Raw genomic sequence first — 21,871 nt, forward strand, 5'->3', positions numbered from 1 at the left:
GAGGTACCTTCCCTGTGTTGATCATTGGTTCCCTGGTGGAGGGTCAAGTCTGCATCATTATTACCCGTGTCCAGATTCTCTTGTTCAGAATCTGACTCCACATGACCTTCTTCGGGGGATCTGTCCGCTATCACTGGTTGATCTCTCGGGTCTCCGGCAACGGCGCCAATGTTACGGTGGGTAACCGGAGATGGATGGGCTGGATGGCGTTGGTTGGCCCAAACGTATGAAGGAGGAGGCTTTCAAGTAGGTCTGCAACTCGGGGGCCTCCGTCCGACTTGTGCTCATGAAAGAATGAGGGGTGGTACCTGCAAAGACACTCCGATGCCTAAGTTAGCGAGAGTGTGAGCAGGTCTAAAGAGTATTGGACTTAGAGATACCTGAGGGGTGTCAGTGTATTTATAGTGGTGAACCAATAACCACCGTTGGAGTAGTGCCACCTTTTTAGGGTGTTAACCGTCCCATTATCTTAGGGCGGTTAGGATATGGCTCTTGGAAGTTGTTAGAGAGATTCTAGGGGCAGTTACTCATTTGAATGAGTGTTTATCTGCCAGCTAACCCTCGTGCCCGACTTCTTTAGAGTAAGTCGTGATGAAGACCGACTTCATAGAACGAAGGTTGGTATTGGATGAGGCTCAATCCGTAGGATTAGGCCTTTTGTTTGGACCTGGACCTTTACTGTTGGGTCAGAGTATAAACACTTGTCTAAGAATCAAATACCTTAGCATGCATTTGGTTATCGGACACCGCCACAAATACAAAGAGACATGGTAAATTGGTAACTGAAAATTTACCTATAAAAGGCTAATAAAATGCATTATTTTGTACTTTTTTTTATATGTTTGTATCTTGTTTCAAATATTAAATATCACTCATCATGAAAATGTTTTTTTAAAAAACCTGAGAATAAAAGTGATAAACCAACACAATTGGAAGAATATAAAAACCAGAAAGGACAAAATAAGTATCAAGCGTAGCCTCAGAAGTGAGAACATATCCGAACTGAAAATATCAAGAAGCATTTGGAAATCGAATACAACAACCAATTACAAGATTCCACGTGTCAGAGTTGAAAAATGCACGCGTCGACGAACGCGTCTTCTTCTGTGTGCATACCGCGTCATCCAAGCTTTACTACGCTACCTATATAAACTCACAAGATCCCAATTTCTTCTCCTAATTTCTCAATTTCTTCTTCTTCAATTTCAATTCGGTGAGTTCCGTTTCCAATGATCATTTCATGTTTATAAGCTTTGATAATCTCAAATCCTAGAATTATAATGAAGTAGTAATGTTTTAATAGTAGATTTGGATCGTCATTGTTGCTGCTGCTGTTATTGTTTCTAACTTTCTGTTTGATCTCTGTAGACCTAGAAATTTATTTCATTTTAGTTTTGGATATGCTGCATGCAAAGTTCGCAACTTCATCAGTAAATTCGATTGGATTTGGATATAATTCCATGATGATTGATTTTTGTGAATGATTCAGATTACAAAAGATGGGTGGTGGGAAGGATAAGCATGATGAAGGTGACAAAGGACTTTTCACAAACCTTGCCCAGGGCTTTGCTCATGGAGGAGGACATGGTTACCCTCCACAACAAGGGTACCCTCCACAACAGGGGTACCCTCCACAACAGGGGTACCCTCCACAAGGTTACCCTCCACAACATGGGTACCCTCCACAACAGGGATATCCTCCACAGGGATACCCTCCACAACAGGGATACCCTCCAGCTGGTTATCCTCCTCAACATGCATCAGGTATAAAATAATGTCTTTTGATTTCAACTGCTTTGTCGTCAATGGTTACAAAGTTTTAATTTTGATAATTGAGATTGAGATTATACTTACTCTACTTCGTACACTAAGCTAACACGTTTTCCTCTCCCATCCAGTGGGGGAAGAGAGTGCTTTGGCTCTGTGAGAGAAAAAGTTTAGTACATGTAACACAATTCTCTGATGTATTGTCAATGTAGAGAGTTTTAATGTTACTTCCCTATTGTCTACCAGATATGCATGATTTTGTATGTTGTTAGAATCAAAATCAAGCAATTTTAATTGTGCTACTATATATAATTTGATGACTGTAAAATGTTTTGTAAACCAGTTATAAGGGGAGGTTAATGTTGCCTGGACAAATAGAGAGTAGTTGTAATGAATTTCCACCTAATTTTGAGGGAGATAGTGTAATTTGTCCGAATGTTAATGCTCTGGCAATGTATAGTTAAAGGCTTGCTGATTATTTTTTATATAATGGCGTGAAAGATTGAACTCTTGAAAAAGCTGCCTATTTATAAACAATTCGTGATTGTTTAGCTAATAGAACAATTCAACAACTGAAACCTTATTACTTCCGCAATGACAGAACTTTTGCTATGTCTGATGAGATATGTGCTCTCTTCTTAGCAATCAACATTCCTAGGACACTACTTTATTTATTTTGTATGAAACTTGTTTCTGTTGAAGTTTTTCTGTACCCCAACATTTTGCTTCGTTTGATTTCTTTTTTCCTTGTGTATCATTATCCTTGGCCGTGGCAGCAACTAAGTTCTCTGTTTTTTCCCCGTGTAATATTTGTTTACCAGGATCTCATGGTGGCGGACATGGCGCTATGGGGGCAGTGCTTGCAGGGGGTGCTGCAGCCGCTGCCGCTGCATATGGCGCTCACCAACTTTCCCATGGCTCTCATGGTGCTCACGGCGCTCACGGCGGCTATGCGCATGGTGGCGGCTATGGATATGGTATGCCCCATGGTGGCAAGTTCAAGCACGGCAAACATGGCAAGTTCAAGCATCATGGTGGCAAGTTCAAGCACGGCAAACACGGCAAACATGGTATGTTTGGCGGAAAGTTCAAGAAGTGGAAATGAAGAATGTATAATCATGATACGCACTACTAATCGCTTGCTGCTGCCTAATGCTTGTGTTGTTAATATATAAATAAAACCATTACATGGTATGATGTTTACTGAATCCATCATCTTTTATTGGTTGACCCTTTTTCATTTTTTCCCCCGGATATATCTGTACTTTCTTTTGGCTATGACAAGACAATGATCGCTGATGATAGTTTCAATTACCTTCCTGAATTTCATTAGAACAACACAATGATTGCTGATAATATGGGGATCCTTGAGGTTTTTTATTGATTTATGCCTTTCTTGGCAGCAAGAAGCAATAGATTGATTAGCATGTTCCTTTGTTATTTATTTCTTCTAACAATGTAGCTTTTGAAATTCAGCATGGTCTAGTATTAGCGTGATGGAAAAACAAAATCATTCTCTTTTCCATGTGTGATATGAATCATACTGCTACCATGTTGCTTAACCAAAGCTATCTAAGTGGATATTTATTTGAGATGCTAACTTGGATATAAGAGCATAATAATAAAGAGGGATCATAAAGTAATCAATGATATTAAAAAAAAAAACACATTAGCTTATATTTCCCCGAAGTTTAATATAATTAATGGTAATTTGATATATATTTTCTTTATGAAGGAGAAGTTGATTAAACAATTTTATGTCAAATCTCAAAGGGAGAGAAAAAAAATTCTTAAAAAAAAGTTATAACAAGTTTGGTCAATATTTTGGTTTTCCTATTCTTAATCGCATCGTTTATATATTGATGAAGCAAAGGCAAACACTAAGTGAGGTGTTTGAGCTGAAATTTTGTTTGCCACATAACTACATGAGTATCAAACTATCTATAAGAACTTAAACGAATATTTAAAACTTTTCCATACCAAAATATCTCAGAGAAAAGAAAATAGGGACTAAAAACTAAGACTCATTTAATTCCTAAATATCACGTGATAAGATTCAAGAGAATTTTTATAATGGTATTTGAGATTCACATAAATAAATCGAACATTTTAAGTCCCTAACGTACTTTAAAGTTGGACGGATCAATCCCTCTATCTAAATGCTTCCGTCAGACCCAAAAGAAAAGTCTGACGTGATTTCCGTTCTGCTTACCTGGCATTACGGCTGCCCACGTGGCACATTAGTGGAATAGAGCTTTTGAAAAAATGGACAAAAAAGTTACTGTCTCTCCCAAGAGTATATCCGCCACCACTACCTCCTCCCTCCCAATCCCACCAACTCTTGCTCTCAACACCTTCACGACAAAGCTTAGAAGAGAGGCGCATGCACCAACACCAGCTCAGAGAATCACTCAGCAGAATCCGCGAGAGCTTAAGACCCCTCCAACAGTACCTCAGATTTCACCAACCAAACCAAATCACACCTTACCACCAAAGCATGAAAATACATTGACTATGGTACATGTTTCACAACCTTGCATCATCCAATGTATTCCAAGGCAATATTGCCTATCATTTTAGCCAATGGTGCTGGGCACATTGTTACAATGGTCAAACCTAGGGTTTGAAGCATGTCCAAAGAGTGAAATGCTTAACCAAGCGAGTTCCTTTAGATTCAATCTTGAAGAGAGGAACCCTTGCCAATAGCAAGGTTTCAAGTCAAAAAATGCATCAAAGAAACGCCTGGATCCATTCAAGTCAAGCTTCAACAGAGTCTCCATTCCAAACGAGTAGAATTGCCTGTTGAGCTTGCTTTCAATTGGCCACATGCTATTCCAAATTTTAGCATAGAGCTGTTTCCCCTGATCATTCTGGTTGAGCCAAGGCACTCTGCTATGGCTATGGCTACACATGGTGCAACGGCCATTGGTCAAGCCACCATGTACCCTGTCGAAGGGTGTACTATCCCAAAAGTGCCGCCAATGGCCATTACATTCTGAGGGATCCTAGGAAGAGGTCCCCCATTGGAATCAAATACTTCTCATCCTCCAATATCTTTTTCACTCTGATTCCCAAGTGCCTTAGCCTTGCAACCATCCTCTTCTTCACCTCCATGTAAGACAAAACCGGACGGCTAACAAGGGAAGTCTCCTCAAGAAAGATCAGATTGGAACTGAAAGGCATTCCATACAAAAAAGTAGGAAACTTAGAATTATTAGCTCTCAAGTAAGGCTCATTCTCCATACCTTTCCCTTGTGAAATTTAACCCCATTGGAGACACAACCTCCAAGCAATCCTCAAGATCAATACTCTCAAACTCATTACTCATCCACCCACACACCGTAGTTGTTAGGCCACATGGAGAGAGGGTCAGGATCAACACAACAAACCTTAATTCCATAGCGGGAAACTTGTTCTGCTAGGCGAGTGCCTGCAGGGCCAGATCCAATGATGATCACGTCAAAACAAGATCGATCGGAAGGATGGCACCATGGGAGATCAAAATCCAAGGGTTCAGGTTGATGGGCAGGCTTCAAGTTGAGGAAATTTCCAAACTTGCTAGTGTTGTAGGCCCTGACTCTAAACCTTCTTGAAGTTGAAGAACATGATGAACTTGATGTGTAATGAGTTTTTGGGAGAGGGAATGAGGAAAGTGTGGCTTTGGTAGGTGGTGGTGGGGTAAACGATGTCGCGTTGAGAGACAGGGACTTCTTTGTCCACTTTTCAAAAGTTCCATTTCACTAACGTGTCACGTGGGCAGCCGTAATGCCAGGTAAGCAGAACGGGAGCCACGTCAAACTTTTCCGTTGAGTCTGACAGAGGCATTTGGACGGAGGAACTGATCCGTCGAATTTTTAAGGACGTCAAGAACTTAAAAGCATTTGTCAATGGTCAAGGATGAAAATGTCTGCAAGGTAAAAGGTCAGGGACCTATTTGTCCTTTTCTCTAAATTTAGTTTTTCAAATTCTAATTTCATTATAGTGGTCTTCTAAATCGAGTTTCAGATACCATAATGGTTCCTGGACTTCTTTTCGATATTGAATCAGCAATTACAGTGATAATGTAGTACTCGGTTGCTAACTCAGCACCAGAGAGGAGTCCAAAGATCATTATGGTGTCTGGGGTTCGATTTGGGGGACTACTATAATAAAATTAGAATCAAGAGGATCAAATTGAATAATCGTTAAATTTCAGGAATTATTATAAGGATTTACTTGTCTCAAATATTATAATCACAAGTATGCAATTTAAAGAAATCAAAAGGGTAAATGAGTGCACCTCACAAATCCAAAACGCAGGCTTCCATTTCTCTAGTCCGCGATGCTAATATAGTTTGATAAAAGGACAAAAATTTCCTCAATTGCTACACAAGATCCAATTGTTTGCTAATTCCTCTATAATAACTTACATCCTCAATATGGATACAAATCTTCTTTGCTTTTGTAAAGTATACATTGTTGGCCTTCACAATCACGGTTAGAAACTAAACCAACTTTGCACTTGGGTCTCTTACTCCCCTGAGTATATCAATGAATTTGATCTTCACCAAGGTGGATGATCGTCCTCTGGTGTTTGAGGGGGAATTGCTTTCCATCCAGGTTTCTCATCCCAGTACATATCGTAATATATGTGACCAGGATCATGATCAAGCACGCAGCACCATATGCCTACGTATCGCTTGACACGGTTTCTGAATCTCTCTTCCCTTTCCTAGAAAACATAGAAGCATGGTATCAGAAGTTCAGAACATGGTAACTATTTTTCTTTGTATCTTTGAAGCTAACTCAGTAAAATTTCATATTGAAGAAGCAAAATATGGCCTTACCTTGTTAGTGAAACCTGTGAAAGCATCTTGCACTGAAGAGAACTTGATAACTTTGACATCCTTGAATGGTGAGAAAATTTTCATAAACTGCAAACGCAAGTAGAGCAAAACCATGTTAAGTATCGCATTTCATAAACAAAGTATATCTATATATATAAAGCTGGTGCAGAATAAGAATATCGAATACCGTCTCTTCATTGCTATGTTTTGGAAATTTGAGAAATCCCCCAAGGGTGGTATTATCTGATGCATCACAATCTGGGGTTCCTTCTTTACAGAGTTGAACATCAAGCCATGAATTTTTAACCTGAACTCAGTAACCAAAAGAAATGACTTTTAATAATCAACAAAAAAGAATCATTACTTAGAATTGTTTGCAGTTAACATTGATTCACCTCCGATGGCAGAGAAGGATTATCAATTATTGAGTATTCTCTAATAGCTATTTCAGGGCCAAACTCTTCTTCTGGGAGTTTTTTCAACATAACATTCACCTGCAATGTATTGCATTTAATAAGAAGCATAAGGCAGTGATGATAAAATGTTTTAAAAATCCAAGATACGAAATTTAAAACCATATTAAATATACACTTGTTTCAATAAAATGTTAAGGGTGTATCAAGCTTACACTGACTCAAACTTGGATCCAAAAGCATTGATATCAAATGATGTAAAAGAGAAAATGAAAAGAGATCACTTGAATAGGAAATACCTCAAATACATGATCCAAAGGACAGAGAAAAGGTTGCCTAGTCAAAGTCCCTTCTAAAACGCCGGGATGAGGATACCATAGCCTATCAATCCTGCACCATAGTGGAGGCATGACCTAAACAGACACAAAGATCCAACTTTAGGATAAATATATTGAAACCATTTTAACATGTTACAGTATGAAAGAAGGTACATGGCTAACAAACGTATCAGTAATGAGAACTGTGTTAATAGTATTAAGCCAAAAAACAATGGGCATCCATGATGAGAAGTTACAATTCAACATGAACACAATGAGCGTATGATCCAAGAAATCAGTTTTTACCAGTGTTCTGTTCAAAAGGGAAGCAATTGCAAGTGCAGTCCTAATCTGTTTGATCTGCGAAAAATCGTGAACCATAAATATTAGAATGTTATAACATTATTTCCCTAAACATGAAAAGGATCAGGTCGATACATACATACTTGGTAATTAACAAGGGCAAAATGTGATTCAACATTATGTTCTCCACTTAACAACAAGCCTTTTGGGATAAATGGCTTAAATGACAAGAAGCCCCCTGCAAAAGTTCTTCTAAAAGTTAGGTTGTAGCAATATCTCAGAACTTAAATCATAAAAATTCACTGATCAGTTGACACACTAGAGTGACAACTTCTAATTTTTGGCATCAGTAGAACTTAGAATAAAATTAAAAGGTGCAATGATATCGATTAATTCATGCAGCCAACCCCTACCAGGTGGTATAAGGCTTTGTTGTTGTTGATTAAAAGAATACAATTAAGTTAATGATCAGTGAACCCAAAGTTATGGAGCAAAAGCAACTGAGTACCTGGAGGATTATAGTATTCCGGTGGATCATGGAAAAGCATGGCTTCTCGCAGTCGGTGACGCTTTCCTTCAGTGCCTCCATATTGAAATGTTGTGTGCACAGCATAAGGCTTCAACCTTAGCTGCTGATACATAGCCTGCAGTACAAATTGTGGAGTACATAAACGAAGGAAAGAGAAAAATTATACTTATGTATGTATGTATGTATGTATGTATGTATGTATGTATGTATGTATCATACTGCTTCCTACCTGGACAAAATATGTATGGCCACTACAGAAAATACTTGCAGGCAAAATTCCCAGCTTCAGATTTCCATCAAATGCATAAACAAGTCCACTGTCATCACCAACGGATGGTCCTAGGCTTTTGCGTACGATATCATTAAAACCATTCTGATCCCATATCTTGTCATCAGCTAGAAGCATTTCTTTCCATTGCTTTGCCAGCTTTTTTGACGACTCTGAGGGTCTCCAATGGAAAATTCCTATGTTGTAGGCTCCACTAACTATTCAAAGGTGATAGACAATATCATCAATATAGAGTATTGAAAACAAATAAACATGAGAAAAAGCATGCACAATTAAAATCATGACAATCAAGTGCTCAGCAACATATCATTTTCACCTTCATTCCAAACTTCGAGACTATCATCAACAACTGTTGGTATTAACTGATCACTTGAAGTCAAAACATCTGCTTCTGGATAGCGAGCAAGATATGGAAGCGGGTTCTGTTTTACGAGTGCATAATTGAATGTATAAGTTATCAAAGAGTAGCATACCAGATTGTGCATAATAATGCAACAGATAAGAAATAATAATAATAATAATAATGACAACAGAAAAGTAAAGAAAAGAGATTAAACAAGATAAAATGGATCAAGGAAGAATGAGGGTCTGAATAAATGCTATAGCAACCTGGAAAAGAAACTGAATGAAACCTGTGTCATTGCATACAAAGTAGATGAAAGGAAAACATTGTAGCCAATACAAATTTTACTTCTTTTGGAATTGAAATATTATTCAAAATGGAATGACTACAGAAACATATAAGTAAAAATGAAGATCACCTGCATCCAAACCATGTCGGTATCGCACATCAACAGCTCGAAACCAAAAGGAAGTATGGCATCTATTAGAATAACTTTTTCTCTTCCCATTTTATGAAATGTTGGAGACCCCCAGCCGACGTCCACTGTGCTCATATGGCTGCCCATGTCAAAAACTGGTACCCCTTTCCAATATAGTGCCTCCAATAATTTGGTGTCCATCGCACCTGAAGAATACATATCAAACACATTTTACAAAGATCAATTGATGGTGTAAATACCAGAAATGCATTTCTCGCAAGGCATCACTGCACATCTAAGCAAGGAGCATAAAATAAAATAAGGCTTGAATGGCTCACCAACAAGAAAATTAGTGACTTCCATATCTGTCAATTGTTTCACCCAAGTCAGAATAAAATCCATGAATGCATAGTTACCAAAGGTCACTATTACAACATTATCTTTCACCCTTTGCTGAACCAGCTCTTTGGTCAGTCGGAAAGTCTCCAAAGCGGGCATCTTTTTGTCGAGTGGAGGAACATCCCATAGAGACTTTATCGATGCATTTTGAGGCTCCAGATAAGGTGGGGGCACATTATGAATCACTTCTGGCTGGGAAATGTTGAGTGTTTGATCCCTAGGAGGCTGATTATCATCTGGAAAAGCAAGAATTAACTTTCAAAATCCTTTGAAAACATGATGGCAGAAAAACAAGGCTAGAAGTCACAAGTGTCTTATACAAAACACCATTAACAAAAATAGGAAGGTTACTAAGTTACTAGCAAACGAAGACAACTCAACTAAAAGAAGTGCACAGACTATAATTGCATTGATGAACTATAATGAAAAACATTGTTTGTTGTGCACAAAAATGCAAATCGGAGCCTAAAGAGGTGATAGATTTGATCATCTTTGTCTTTTTGAACAATAAGTAAGCTCTTCCAGAAGAACATTACACAATGTAGGGGGTTTAGCCTTTCCCATTAACACGAAACAAACCTTCTTTACGGGAAGAATGAACTTTCATTCTAAAAGGGTATACTAGATTTAAGCTAAAACTACCGAGCACAGCCACAAAAAGCTGCAATTTTTATGCATACAACAAGTCAACAATAGATAACAGAAAAATGACTTCCAACAATAAGAACACTCTACACTATGATGAGCACACAGCAACATTGTTACAGTCCTAAAATTCCGAAGGGTACATCAGATTCAAGCCAAAACCATCAAGTCCTTGCAGGGCAACAAGCAAAGGCATGATTTTTAGAGAGGCATAGAAGAGATTTTACTTCACAAATCTTCTACATAATTGAAGAAAAAAACTGAAAACTGATTCCTATGATAATCTACTCTCTTTCTTCAGCTTAAAAAAAGTGCTTTTCCGGCGAAATAAGCTGAGACAAACACACCTTTATTGAGAAAGCAAAAGACACACATGATCGAGAACGCATAGAGAAACAGTAAAAGGAAGAGTAACCGCAGCAGAAGTAAAAGAAGTAAGAAAGGAACTCACGAGAGAAGGAAGAAGAAACAGTGGAAGGTGAGGAGAGCAAGTTGTTGGAAGAGTAAATTGCAGAGAAGACATAGAAGAAGGAAACAACGATTCCAATGATGACAACGGTGTAGATCGTGAGGAACAGAGGCTTCGATTGGGCCACTTCCTCACACCCATTTCTCCACGCCATTACTGTAACCTCTGTCGCAAATTGAAGAACAGGAACCACTGCTAACTTTGTTGTATCAAACACATAATCAGCAACATTGGCTCATGTTCGTGTTTTTGTTTCTAGCTTCATTTCATTGAGTGAAGAAACCAGAACCCAGAACCCAGAACCCAGAATCGAGATTTGGGTTTTGGTGATTGGAAGAAGCAAATGAGATTGAAAAGTTTCCAAATTTTTCTATGGGTGTTGGTATCGATGATGCGCGGGGTTTGGTCAACGAATCAGTTTTGCTCAAACATGACTATGCCCAAATAAACAACAATATATCCCTTACTAATTTAATAAATGAAAAAAAATTTAATCATTTTAATTCCTGCTTACTAATTTAAAATCAATATTTATCGATATATTTAGGATAAGGTATATTTTAAGAAAATTAAAATTTTTTACTAGATTTAAAGAATTTATTTTATTTAATTTTTATTGAATAAATAAAAATTTTTCTATTAATTTGGTATTGATTAATGTAATATATTTAAATATGCATATAATTATATTAATTTTTCTCAACTTTAGTCGAGAGAAACTTGCTTATTCTTGGATTTTAACTTTGCATTTTTCTTTCTCTTTGATTGGATTTTGCATATTACACCTTTAAATTAAAGGACATCACTCACATAAAAATGGTAAAAATAACTTTTTTTTTAAGTTGTTTGTTTAGTCACATTTAAAAATATATTCTAAGAAACATAAATTAATAATAAAAATATAAATTTTGAATAGAATTGAATCAACAAATAAATTAAAAGTTCCAAGAAAAAAAATTATATTAATAATTTTAACTAATATTAACTCAAATGATACTGAATTTCTTAAATTAATACAAAATAATATTTTTCAAAATTTTAATTTTACAATAAATTTTTATTCAAGGAATTTAAAAATAAATAATAATATTAGACTAAAAATAAAACCATTAGTAATAAGAAGTAGTAGATTAAAATATAAATTTTTAAAAAAATTATTAAAAATTTTTTTAAAAATTTTAAATAAAAACTCAAATCATAAAAATTTATTAAACAAAATAAAAAAGTATTAAAATGATAATAAAATAAAAACAAGAACATAATATTATAAAATTTATAAAGAATAATAAAAATAAAATGATTCTCTAATAAATATTTTGTTAAAAATTTAAATTGTAAACAATTTAAAAAATTGACATCAGAATCAAAATAACAATTTTAATAATATAGTAATACTTTTTAATAAAGATATCACTTTTAATCTATATCATGTGTCAAAAATCTAATATATGAGAATTTATTCAATAAATGAGATCAAACATTTTTATATAAAGATATTTTGAGCGTCTTTATCTAAGTGTCTCTCTAAATTAAATTAATTTATTTAAAAATAATGCCATCTTTTCCGGTGGTCTAGAATCTAGATCTGAAAAAACATGAAAGATGAAACTGTATAATAAATAATAAATAATAAAACAAACTATACCAAAAAAATTAAAAATAATGATAAGTCATAGCATATAAGTAACATCCCTTTGTAATGCATGAGAGGAACGGCAACCCGTATCATTTTCGAAAATGTCATTATAATAATATATCAATTCAGCACTGTAAAATCAAATGCAAGAGACATGTTCAGATGATCGATTAAATTAAAGTCTACTGCAATTTGTTTTTTTCTGTGGTGACTTACTGCAATAGGTTATAGCTCGTGAAAATTCTTCACATGGTAAAGTTTACTTAACTATTTTTATGAATGTGTTTGACAAATTCGTTAAAAACAAAAAAAGTCATTTAAATTTTTTAAAAATTTTAATTTTTAATTTGATCAATTTTTTTTTGAATATAGGAATGATTTTGCATTCAAAATCACGTTTACAAAAAATAACATTTTTGAATTTTTGCATTTTATTAAGGTTTTTAGTTATTAATATTCCATTTTTTACTAACTTTATTTTTTATATATGATATTATATTATTCATAAAATTTTTATTATTTTTATTTATATGAATTTTTTTTTTATTATTTATTATTTTTATTTTTTATTAATTATTTGTTTGATATTATATACTTTTATAATTGTAATTTTTTGTATTTTTTATTATCTTTTCTATAATTATAATTTTTTTATTATTTTTTATTATCTTTTGTAATATGATTTATTCATTTTATTAGGTAAAGTAAATTAAATAAAAAATTAATTGTAAATAATAATAATAATAATAATAATAATAATAATAATAATAATAATAAATTATAGTATACTAAAAAAATACTAAAAGTACTAAAAATATACTATATAAAAAATATAATCAAAATTTTTTTGATTTATTTCAATTACTACCAAAATAAATATTTAATTTTTTTATTATGTTTAGTACTCTCTAAAATTTATATTTTGTTAGTTTTAATTAAAACTATATTTTACCAATTTTTATATGTTTTTTTATTTTAATATATAAATATTATTTTTATTATAAAATTAATTAATAAGATTTATTTAAATATCTAAATTAAAATAATAAAATAATATAATTTAAATTAATGTTTATTTTAGTAATTTTTTTATTTAAAAGTGATTTTGAATAGTAAAATCTAAATAATATTTATTTTATTATAATCTATTTTAATATAAAAATTGTCAAACATAAATTACCTTAATCAACACAAATTTACTTTTTATCAAAATCAAGTTTATAAAATTAATTTTATATAAATTTTTGTTTATAAACGATAATCCAAACACACATAATAACAAATTAAGATCCAAACCAAGGTGCACCTGGCTTTCATTGTATACATGATCAGATTACATTCAAATTAGAGCTGGAATGCAGAAAAGAATTTGCAACTTGTCAGCAATTCCAAACACTTAAAACTTAATTAATTGTTATAGGATGGTTCCCATTTTGAGAATGCGACTAAATTGTTAGGTATTAATGTGTTACATGTCAACATAAAAAAAGTCAAGAGTTTTTTAGTGACTTGGTTCAAGTAACATGTATATAATTAATAGCGATTAATTAGGGATAGAAATAGAGTATAATTTAATAATTTATGACTTTTTGGTGATTTTTACACCGTTTTATCGTGAAACACATGCTAATATAATAGGTAATTAGTGTATATTTTCATATTTTGTATAAAATAATACATAAAATTATATAAAAAATTTATCAAAAAATATATAATAATTATTATTATAAATATTTTACAAAATTATAATTAAAATCAAATTTTTAGAATTTTTAATATTAAAAATAATTAATATTTATCTTAATCAATTTAAGTTAGTTAAATGATTATCTCACTCGTTCGATTAAACAACTATTAAGAGTTAGAATCTCACATTGTGTGTGTAACAATCCATTGGTTAGCGGTAAACCCTTAATAAATGGAGCGTTGGTTAGCGATAAACCCTTAATAAATGGAGCGTCAATACGTGGTTAGACTTGGAAAGAGTATCCAAGTACGCGGTATCCAACCCATCCATACCCGGTTGGGTGAGTAATAACTTCACCCGAGTCAGGATAGATTTTGCTTAGGACAGGACATGGTCGGGTTTAGGGTATACCCGTCCCAGATATATACATATAAACATTTTTAGGAATTAGGATTTGCCTCACATCACAGATTCAGTGATTCCCATGCAAGATCCAGTCATCCACACCCAAAGTCTTCTTCTTCTCGACTTCTTCACAAAAAAATCTCATAACTCCCGTTATCGTCGTGGCTATGCCCATCACCGCCTACTCCTTCACAGCTCCCATCTTCCTTCACAGCTCATGTCGCAATCGTTGTTGAGCCCATCGCCACCTTTCTCCTGCTGAGTCCATTTAATTCTGTTAAGTTCTTCTTTTCTTCATCCACGTACTCATCACTTAGTTGCTATCGCTATGAGTCCGGACGTTACCGTTACAGTTTCATCTGATTCACTGAATAAAATAGAATTTTTATTCAAATTGGACCATTGGAAATAGGCATGCATGAGATCATTTTTGTATGTAATTTCTGAATTTTCTTATTCAAATTTGATCTATGTGGTTAAGTATTTTAGTATGACGATCATCGTGGTTTTGTTACGACACTAATGTGATAAAAGTTGTGGTAATTTCATAACTAATATATGAGACATACCAAATTATTAAAGTAATAAGGGAAATAACATACAGATGTGTGCATAAAATTTATAAGATATGATTATCTCAGAAAAATATATATGTATAACCCAAGTGGAAGATTGTTAAAAAATTATTATTTTTTAATATATTTATGGGCAATATACGTATTAACTATAATCGCAAATTAAGTAATTTCATATTAAATGATTTATATAACAGTGATCTCATCTATTGTCATAAGTGTTGAATTAAATAAGTCATTATTATTTTTAATTTGGATAAATGAGATTAAAATCATAGATACTATTTTATCAGAAAAGCTCTGCATACAAGCCCTAATGGCTTGTATGCTTTACAAGTTCATTAACCAATAAACCCTCAAAACGCGTTGCAACCCTACATCCAATACACGCGCTATATAACTACCAAATTTAAAAGATTTGTTTCCTTTCTTCGTTCTTCTTCTCGTTCTTCTTCTTCTGGTTCTTCTTCTTCTCGTTCTTCTCTCCTTATTTCTAGATTTGTTTCGTTCTTCGTTCTTCTTCTCGTTCTTCTTCTTCTTCTTCTCGTTCTTCTTCTTCTCGTTCTTCTTCTTCTTCTCATTTTTGTTTACTGAAATCAAAGTTTGGATTCGTTTTGAAGATAATGGTTGATTCAACGTCAGATTCTCAGCTGAATCAGGGCGAAATGGATTATGAATTTGAATCTAACGAAGTTCCTGAGGTTTGATTTACATACGTTTACTCTGAATTTTGTTGTAATAATTTGTATAGCATTGTGTAGCTGAATAATTCGTGAACATTGACTGTGAGACTAATGCATCAACATAAATCTGTGGATTGAATGTAATGTATTAGTTTTGATTGATTATCTGGAATTTATAGCAGACGATCGGGTGTAGATCAGAACTTTTTTAGGTGTATTTGTTTCGGTAGTGTGGGTGTATTTACATTTATGGCTTTTTCTGTTATTTTAGCTGAGTTGTTGTCATTCGGGTGTATTATATCAGACATGATTGGGTGTGTTTTTTGCTTTTTGTGATGGTGTATTCTGCAGCATGTGTGTTTACAACTTATGGCTTTTATTTTCATTTTAGTTGAGTTGGTGTCGTTCGGGTGTATTATATTTGCAATAGTTTGGTGTATTTATAGTTTTTGACATGGTGTATTCTGCAGCCTCTCTCTGTTGTTGATGACCAGTTTATTCCAAAGGTTGGAATGACCTTTACCACCCTTGAAGATGCTGGAAAATTTTACAGGAACTACGCCAAGGTTGCAGGTTTTTCTACAAGAGTTCGGAGCTCAAATAGGAAGGGAAACGAGATTAAGAATCAATTGATTACATGTAGCAGAGAGAAAAAATGAAAATCTAAAATATCTCCGACCGAGAAGACAAATTCGACAGCCGGTTTAAACTGTCCTGCAAGAATTTATATACACACATTGAAGGATGTCGGTGCTTGGATCATTTCAAAAGTTGTGCTGGATCATTCACACCCCTGCTGTCCAAATAAAGCATAGATGCTTAAACAGCACAGGGAACTAAGCATGTCCATTCATCGTACAATAGAGAATAACGAGGAGGCCGGTAGCAGACCAAGAAAAACCTACCAATCATTTGTTGCGGCTGTCGGGGGTCACCACGAGTTAAATTTTATCAAAAAGGACGTGAAGAATGTTTCCGAACAAGAAGATGCAAATGAATTCGGGAAATATTTGTTAAGAATGAAAGAGAAGAATCAGAATTTCTTTTTTGAGCTTGAACTCGAGGAGGATCAATCGATTAAGCTTACTTTTTGGGCCGATGCAAGAAGTAGAGCTGCCTTTGAGTATTTCGGAGACGTCATTTCATTTGACACTACCTACAATACAAAGAGGTAACAAACTGCTCCTGTTTATGATGCTAAATTAATGTATTTTTATGAATCTGCAGCAGAGTTGTATATTGGCTGTTTTTTGGGTGTATACGAAGCATGTGTTGGGGTGTATCTAATGATTTTGCATTCTACACTATGGTAATTTGTTTCAGGTATAATTTGGTCTGTGGTTCTTTTGTCGGGGTGAATCACCATGGTCAGTCAACACTTCTCGGATGCTCTTTGATGAAAAACGAAGAAGTTGAATCATTCAAATGGTTATTTCAATGTTGGCTTCGTTGCATGGGAGGAAACGCTCCGAAAGGGTTTCTCACCGATCAATGTGCATCAATGAAAAGGGCTTTAGAGGCCTGTATGCCAACAACAATTCACCGTTGGTGTATTTGGCACATCATGAAGAAGATTCCAAGCAAATTAAACTGGTACAAGGGACATGCAGATATTGAACAAGAAATGAGCCAAGTTGTTTTTAACTCTCATAGCAAAGACTCATTCGATTGGAATTGGAATGATTTTCTGCTGAATTTTGGTCTTATGGAGAACAAGTGGCTTTCAGGTAATGTTTGTTTAAAATCTGCAGCAAAAGTGTAAATTGCATGTTTTTTCAGGTGTATTTATACTCTGTGTTTGGGTGTATTCTGCAGATCTGTATGAAGACCGTCATATATGGGTTCCTATCTATCTGGATCACCACTTCTGGGCAGGGATGAGAAGCACACAAAGGAGCGAGAGCATGCATTCATTTTTTAACAAGTTTATCACCCGGAACAGCTCGCTTATTCAATTCGTCAAACAATACGATAATTGCCTCAGAAGCAGGGAGCAAGCAGAGAGAGAATCAGATGCTGCAGATTTTCATACGGTCATACCGTGTGCAACCAAATTCTCCATTGAAGCTCAGTTTCAAGATGTGTACACTCATCAAAAGTTTAGGGAAGTCCAAGCGCAATTCAGAGGAAAGGCAAATTGCATCACCAGATTAACGAATTCCGCTCTAGGCTATTCAGTATACGAAGTCGGAGAACAAGTTTCCAGCTCAATATTCAACAAGTTTGTGGTTACTTACGACTCAGTTGCAGCCGAGGTAAAATGCCAATGCTTATTATTCGAGTCGAGAGGGATACTGTGTCGTCACGCACTAAGCGTGTTAAGCTTTGAACAAGTAAGCCAAGTGTCACCTAGATATATACTAGAACGATGGAGCAAGAAGGTAAAGAGGCGACACACACACATCAAGAGCAGTCACGACGAGCCACTGATGGAGCCAAGAAGCAAGAGGTTTGACCAATTGGTTTTTCGTTTGCAAAATATTTGCGAATTTGCATCCGAATCGGAGGAGCTGACTGCAATTCTGCACCGTGCGTACGATAACGTCATGGCTGAGATGGAATCATTAAAAGCTAAAAGGAAGGGGACATCTTCTTTATCCCATGAAGACGCCAACTTGGAATCCGTTAACGAGCTTCAAAGCCCGCCAAGGATCCGAACAAGAGAACGTCCAAAAAATAGGTTAGGTTCAAAGTTGGACAAACATATTGCAAATGCCACAAAGAAGAAGAAAACGAAAGTTTTAAGCGAGGTAAAAGTAATGTTCTTTAAATTTGTGGTGATTGAGTTTATTTTTCTCGTTAATAGTTTAGCTAATATGTGAGTGTTATATTCAGATAAACCTGTTTGATGCTGCATCAGTGTTGCATTCAAATTCCAGCCAATATCAAGGACATGTTATGAATTATCAGTTTACAGTACCAGCAGCAGGGGATAACTCTTTGGGTGTATAGTTTTACAGAATATGGGTGTAAAAGCACTGTTTCTCTTGGGTGTATTTTTGTGAATTCACATTTTACATTTTAAGTGTTTAGGGTTCAGGGTTTTAGTCTCAAAGCATCATGGGGGGATAGATTTCAGGGTGTATATTCAACTTTATTTGGGTTTAAAAAATTGCAGGTTATAGGTGTATATTTGATTTGATATTTTTCTTCATATTTTAGTACCTGTAATTCATACATTTTGAATACAGCACAGACAGTTTGGGTGTATATTTTAAGCAATCTTGGGTGTATATTAAACTCCCGTTGGGTGTAAAATTTATAATCTGTGTTTAGATCTGCCTTGATGTTTTCTTTCATATTTAACCACCTGTAATACAGCTTTTGAATACAGCACAGACAGTTTAACAGCACATATAGTTTAATTATGGAAAAAAATTTCATTGAATAGAAGTTGTTTATAAATGGCAATTTTTTACAGCATTTGTTCAATTTACAAACTAGCTAGCAGTTGGATTACACATTTTCTATATCAGTAGAATTTATCTGACAAAACGGACTCAATAATACGGAGGATGGCTTCGACAGTCTTATTGCATTACTCGCTCTAATTGCTTCATCTCTCTCTTTACTCATTTCATTGAATAGTATCCGCGAAGCATACTCCACTCTATAGTGGTCCACCTCGTTCTACAATTAAAAAGTATATTCTGTTTAAACAACAATATTAATTCAGTAAAGTAATACAGAGTTATATAGTTCTAAAGACAGTTACCTGTTTCCAATTATCCCATTCATACTTCCCCTTTTTAATGTTTTCCTCAATTAACTCAAGCCACTTCATAATGTAGATAGCGCAGTCATATCTGAAAATGAAGAAAATAAATTACAAATCTCATTTAGGAAAGTTTAATGTTCAGAGTCACAAATTTATACGTTGATTTTTGGCCTGATATCTTAACGTATGATGCTTTAATTTCCTTCTCCTTCTCGCCTTTCTTCAGAGGTTTCCCGCCAACATATGCTCTCATTCTTGAAATTACATATCCCTTAAATACCAAAACAAATAAGTAATACACCCGAATGAAATACACCCAAATGAATGCACAAGATACAACCAACTGAATAAACAACATACACCCAACTTGATCAACAAAATACACCCAAATGGTACCACAAAATACACCCAAAGGAGAACACAGAGCCAACTTACAGTGAATTTATTAAGCTGCTTTCTCTGATTGCTTGGAGCTTTCTTGTGTAACGGGTCAAGTATATGAAATCTTCGCTTTCTTGTATCAATCACCCATAACCACCAATGGTCCGCGTGGCAAACAGGTGCAAAAATCTGAAGGATTGCCATATTTCAACAGTGTGTTATTTTATTTGGCATATAAGTAAAGAACGGTACTAACAAATTTTACAAATGAAAACTTACATATGGATGCGAAGTTAATTTTTTTGCATCTATGAAGGGAATAAAACTTGGGTAGTCTTCCACCCTGAATTCTTTATTGGTTTTAAGTGATATGAATTCCCCGTTTGGGTGCTTCGAAATGGCCATGTTCTGCAAAAATTGTGAAACAACAAATGAAATACTGAAAATACACTCAAGTGATTACTATCAATACACCAAATGACTACACAATTTACACCCAACTGAACTTAAAAAATACACCCAAATGAATACAGAAAATACATCCAAAATTCGTAGAAGTAACACTTACCACAATATCGGAGAGAGACAGTATACTTGTTCTTGAAACATTTTATCATTTGTCTGGTTGAGGATGAGACACATGGCAGATACAATCTAAAAATATATGCCGAAATCAATTTATATTAATAAACATTGCAGTAAACTTTAGTGTAAAAACATTAATGTTATTCTAATATTACCTCAGCTTCTATAAAAGTTGCTGCCTGGAGTGATGCAATGTGCATTTTTGTCAAAATGTATTTATCTTGGGCCATCAGAGTACACATATTTTCATACTCGTTAGTTCTGCCATCTGCGTATGTCTTCACTCGCGTTCCCCAGATGTAGCACTTCTGTTTCATATCATCCGTATTCTGATTTATTCCCGCAGGAGTTTCAAACCTCCCAGAACTTTCTCCCCCAGTCTCCCTTTGAATTTGTGGACTTTTACTTTCTTCTTTCGCTGCATTTCGTGCTATTTTTTGTACCAAATTATCTAATTGTTCTAGCAAATTTGCAGCTTCTGGAGATTTTTCCCTTTCTGCCTCCTGCGTTGACGCTCCCTCCTCCGTTGATGCTTCTTCTTGGCTTGAATCAGTGAGGCCAAGGCTGAATGATGGCATCTGATCTATTCTAGGAGCATACGATGTTGTCTGTGCCATCATCAATAGGGCAGCAGCGTCTTCTGCAGCTGGATAACTGCGTCATCATGTATAACGTATTACAAGAATAAGAATATACGGATGATAAGCAAAGATTGATTTCAGTCTGATGAACTTACATTTTAGTTGGAGCTGGGGGAAGCGTGGTTGTGCTTTCTTGAAGTTGTTGGGGGGGTTCAGGAGTGCTGCACAGTTACACACAAATTAATCATGGCGTAAAAAAAACTATTCAGGAACAATATACACCCAAACTGTTAGCATATATACACCCGAACTATAACCCAATATACACCCAAACTCTAAACAAATAATACTATTTCTTACGTTTTTGAAGTTCCTTCAATTTGTAGCAGAGGGGTTGGTTCAAAATCTGTCTCAGGTGTTTCTTCAAATTCTGGCACAGTGGTTGTTTGGGACACTGGCACAAAAACTTGAATCGGAACTCTAAACAAGAAGAAAAATGAAAGGTTAACAACGCCTTTGAAAATAATAAGGTTATAAGGTTGAAATATTCTTGAAAAACTCACATTGCAAGTGCTTCCGACGGTGTCCGTTCCCTCACAACCATCATATTCGAATCAGCCGGCTCACTGGCTGACTGTTGAACCGGACTTAACCTAAAATACACCCAAAGAAAGTCAATAAATACACCCAAACAATTCAAAAAGAAGACAGGCTTTGTTTTTTGAGAACTTACATACTTGCAGTTTTTGCTTTTTTTTTCCTCCCTTTTTTTTTCTCGAATAAAATAATAAAGGGCTTTTTTTCTAAAAAAAATATATACAGAATTAGAAGTAGAAGGTAATAGAAGAACAAAAGTAACGGTTATTTGAAAGAGAAATTACATGCTCTCTGCCGGGTTGTTT

General features: G+C 34.8%; 2 protein-coding genes and 1 pseudogene across 3 annotated transcripts; 1 reads left to right on the forward strand and 2 right to left on the reverse strand.

The window, feature by feature from the left end:
• Window positions 1-969: 969 nt before the first annotated feature.
• LOC112797722 (uncharacterized) lies at window positions 970-3,207 on the forward strand. 2 transcript variants are annotated; one of them, XM_025840793.3, is made up of 3 exons: window positions 970-1,213; window positions 1,490-1,764; window positions 2,589-3,207. In XM_025840793.3, exons 2-3 carry the CDS (start codon window positions 1,500-1,502, stop codon window positions 2,870-2,872), a joined length of 549 nt encoding a protein of 182 aa, XP_025696578.1. In that variant the 5' UTR covers window positions 970-1,213; window positions 1,490-1,499; the 3' UTR covers window positions 2,873-3,207. The 2 variants fall into 2 exon arrangements, with proteins under 2 accessions (XP_025696578.1, XP_072091884.1); XM_072235783.1 differs by having other exon boundaries at window positions 1,134-1,213; window positions 1,369-1,764.
• A 949-nt stretch (window positions 3,208-4,156) lies between these two features.
• LOC112797711 (capsanthin/capsorubin synthase, chromoplastic-like) lies at window positions 4,157-5,986 on the reverse strand (annotated as a pseudogene).
• A 66-nt stretch (window positions 5,987-6,052) lies between these two features.
• LOC112797701 (arabinosyltransferase XEG113) lies at window positions 6,053-11,160 on the reverse strand. Its single transcript, XM_025840773.2, has 13 exons — window positions 10,701-11,160; window positions 9,544-9,840; window positions 9,206-9,411; window positions 8,761-8,866; window positions 8,385-8,641; window positions 8,135-8,270; window positions 7,770-7,864; window positions 7,630-7,683; window positions 7,306-7,419; window positions 6,989-7,087; window positions 6,781-6,900; window positions 6,594-6,680; window positions 6,053-6,478 (listed from the first exon to the last, which is right to left on the reverse strand). Exons 1-13 carry the CDS (start codon window positions 10,870-10,872, stop codon window positions 6,311-6,313), a joined length of 1,911 nt encoding a protein of 636 aa, XP_025696558.1. The 5' UTR covers window positions 10,873-11,160; the 3' UTR covers window positions 6,053-6,310.
• Window positions 11,161-21,871: the final 10,711 nt, after the last annotated feature.

The sequence above is a fragment of the Arachis hypogaea genome, chromosome 1 (genome assembly GCF_003086295.3).
Source record: "Arachis hypogaea cultivar Tifrunner chromosome 1, arahy.Tifrunner.gnm2.J5K5, whole genome shotgun sequence".
Classification (NCBI taxonomy): domain Eukaryota; kingdom Viridiplantae; phylum Streptophyta; class Magnoliopsida; order Fabales; family Fabaceae; genus Arachis; species Arachis hypogaea.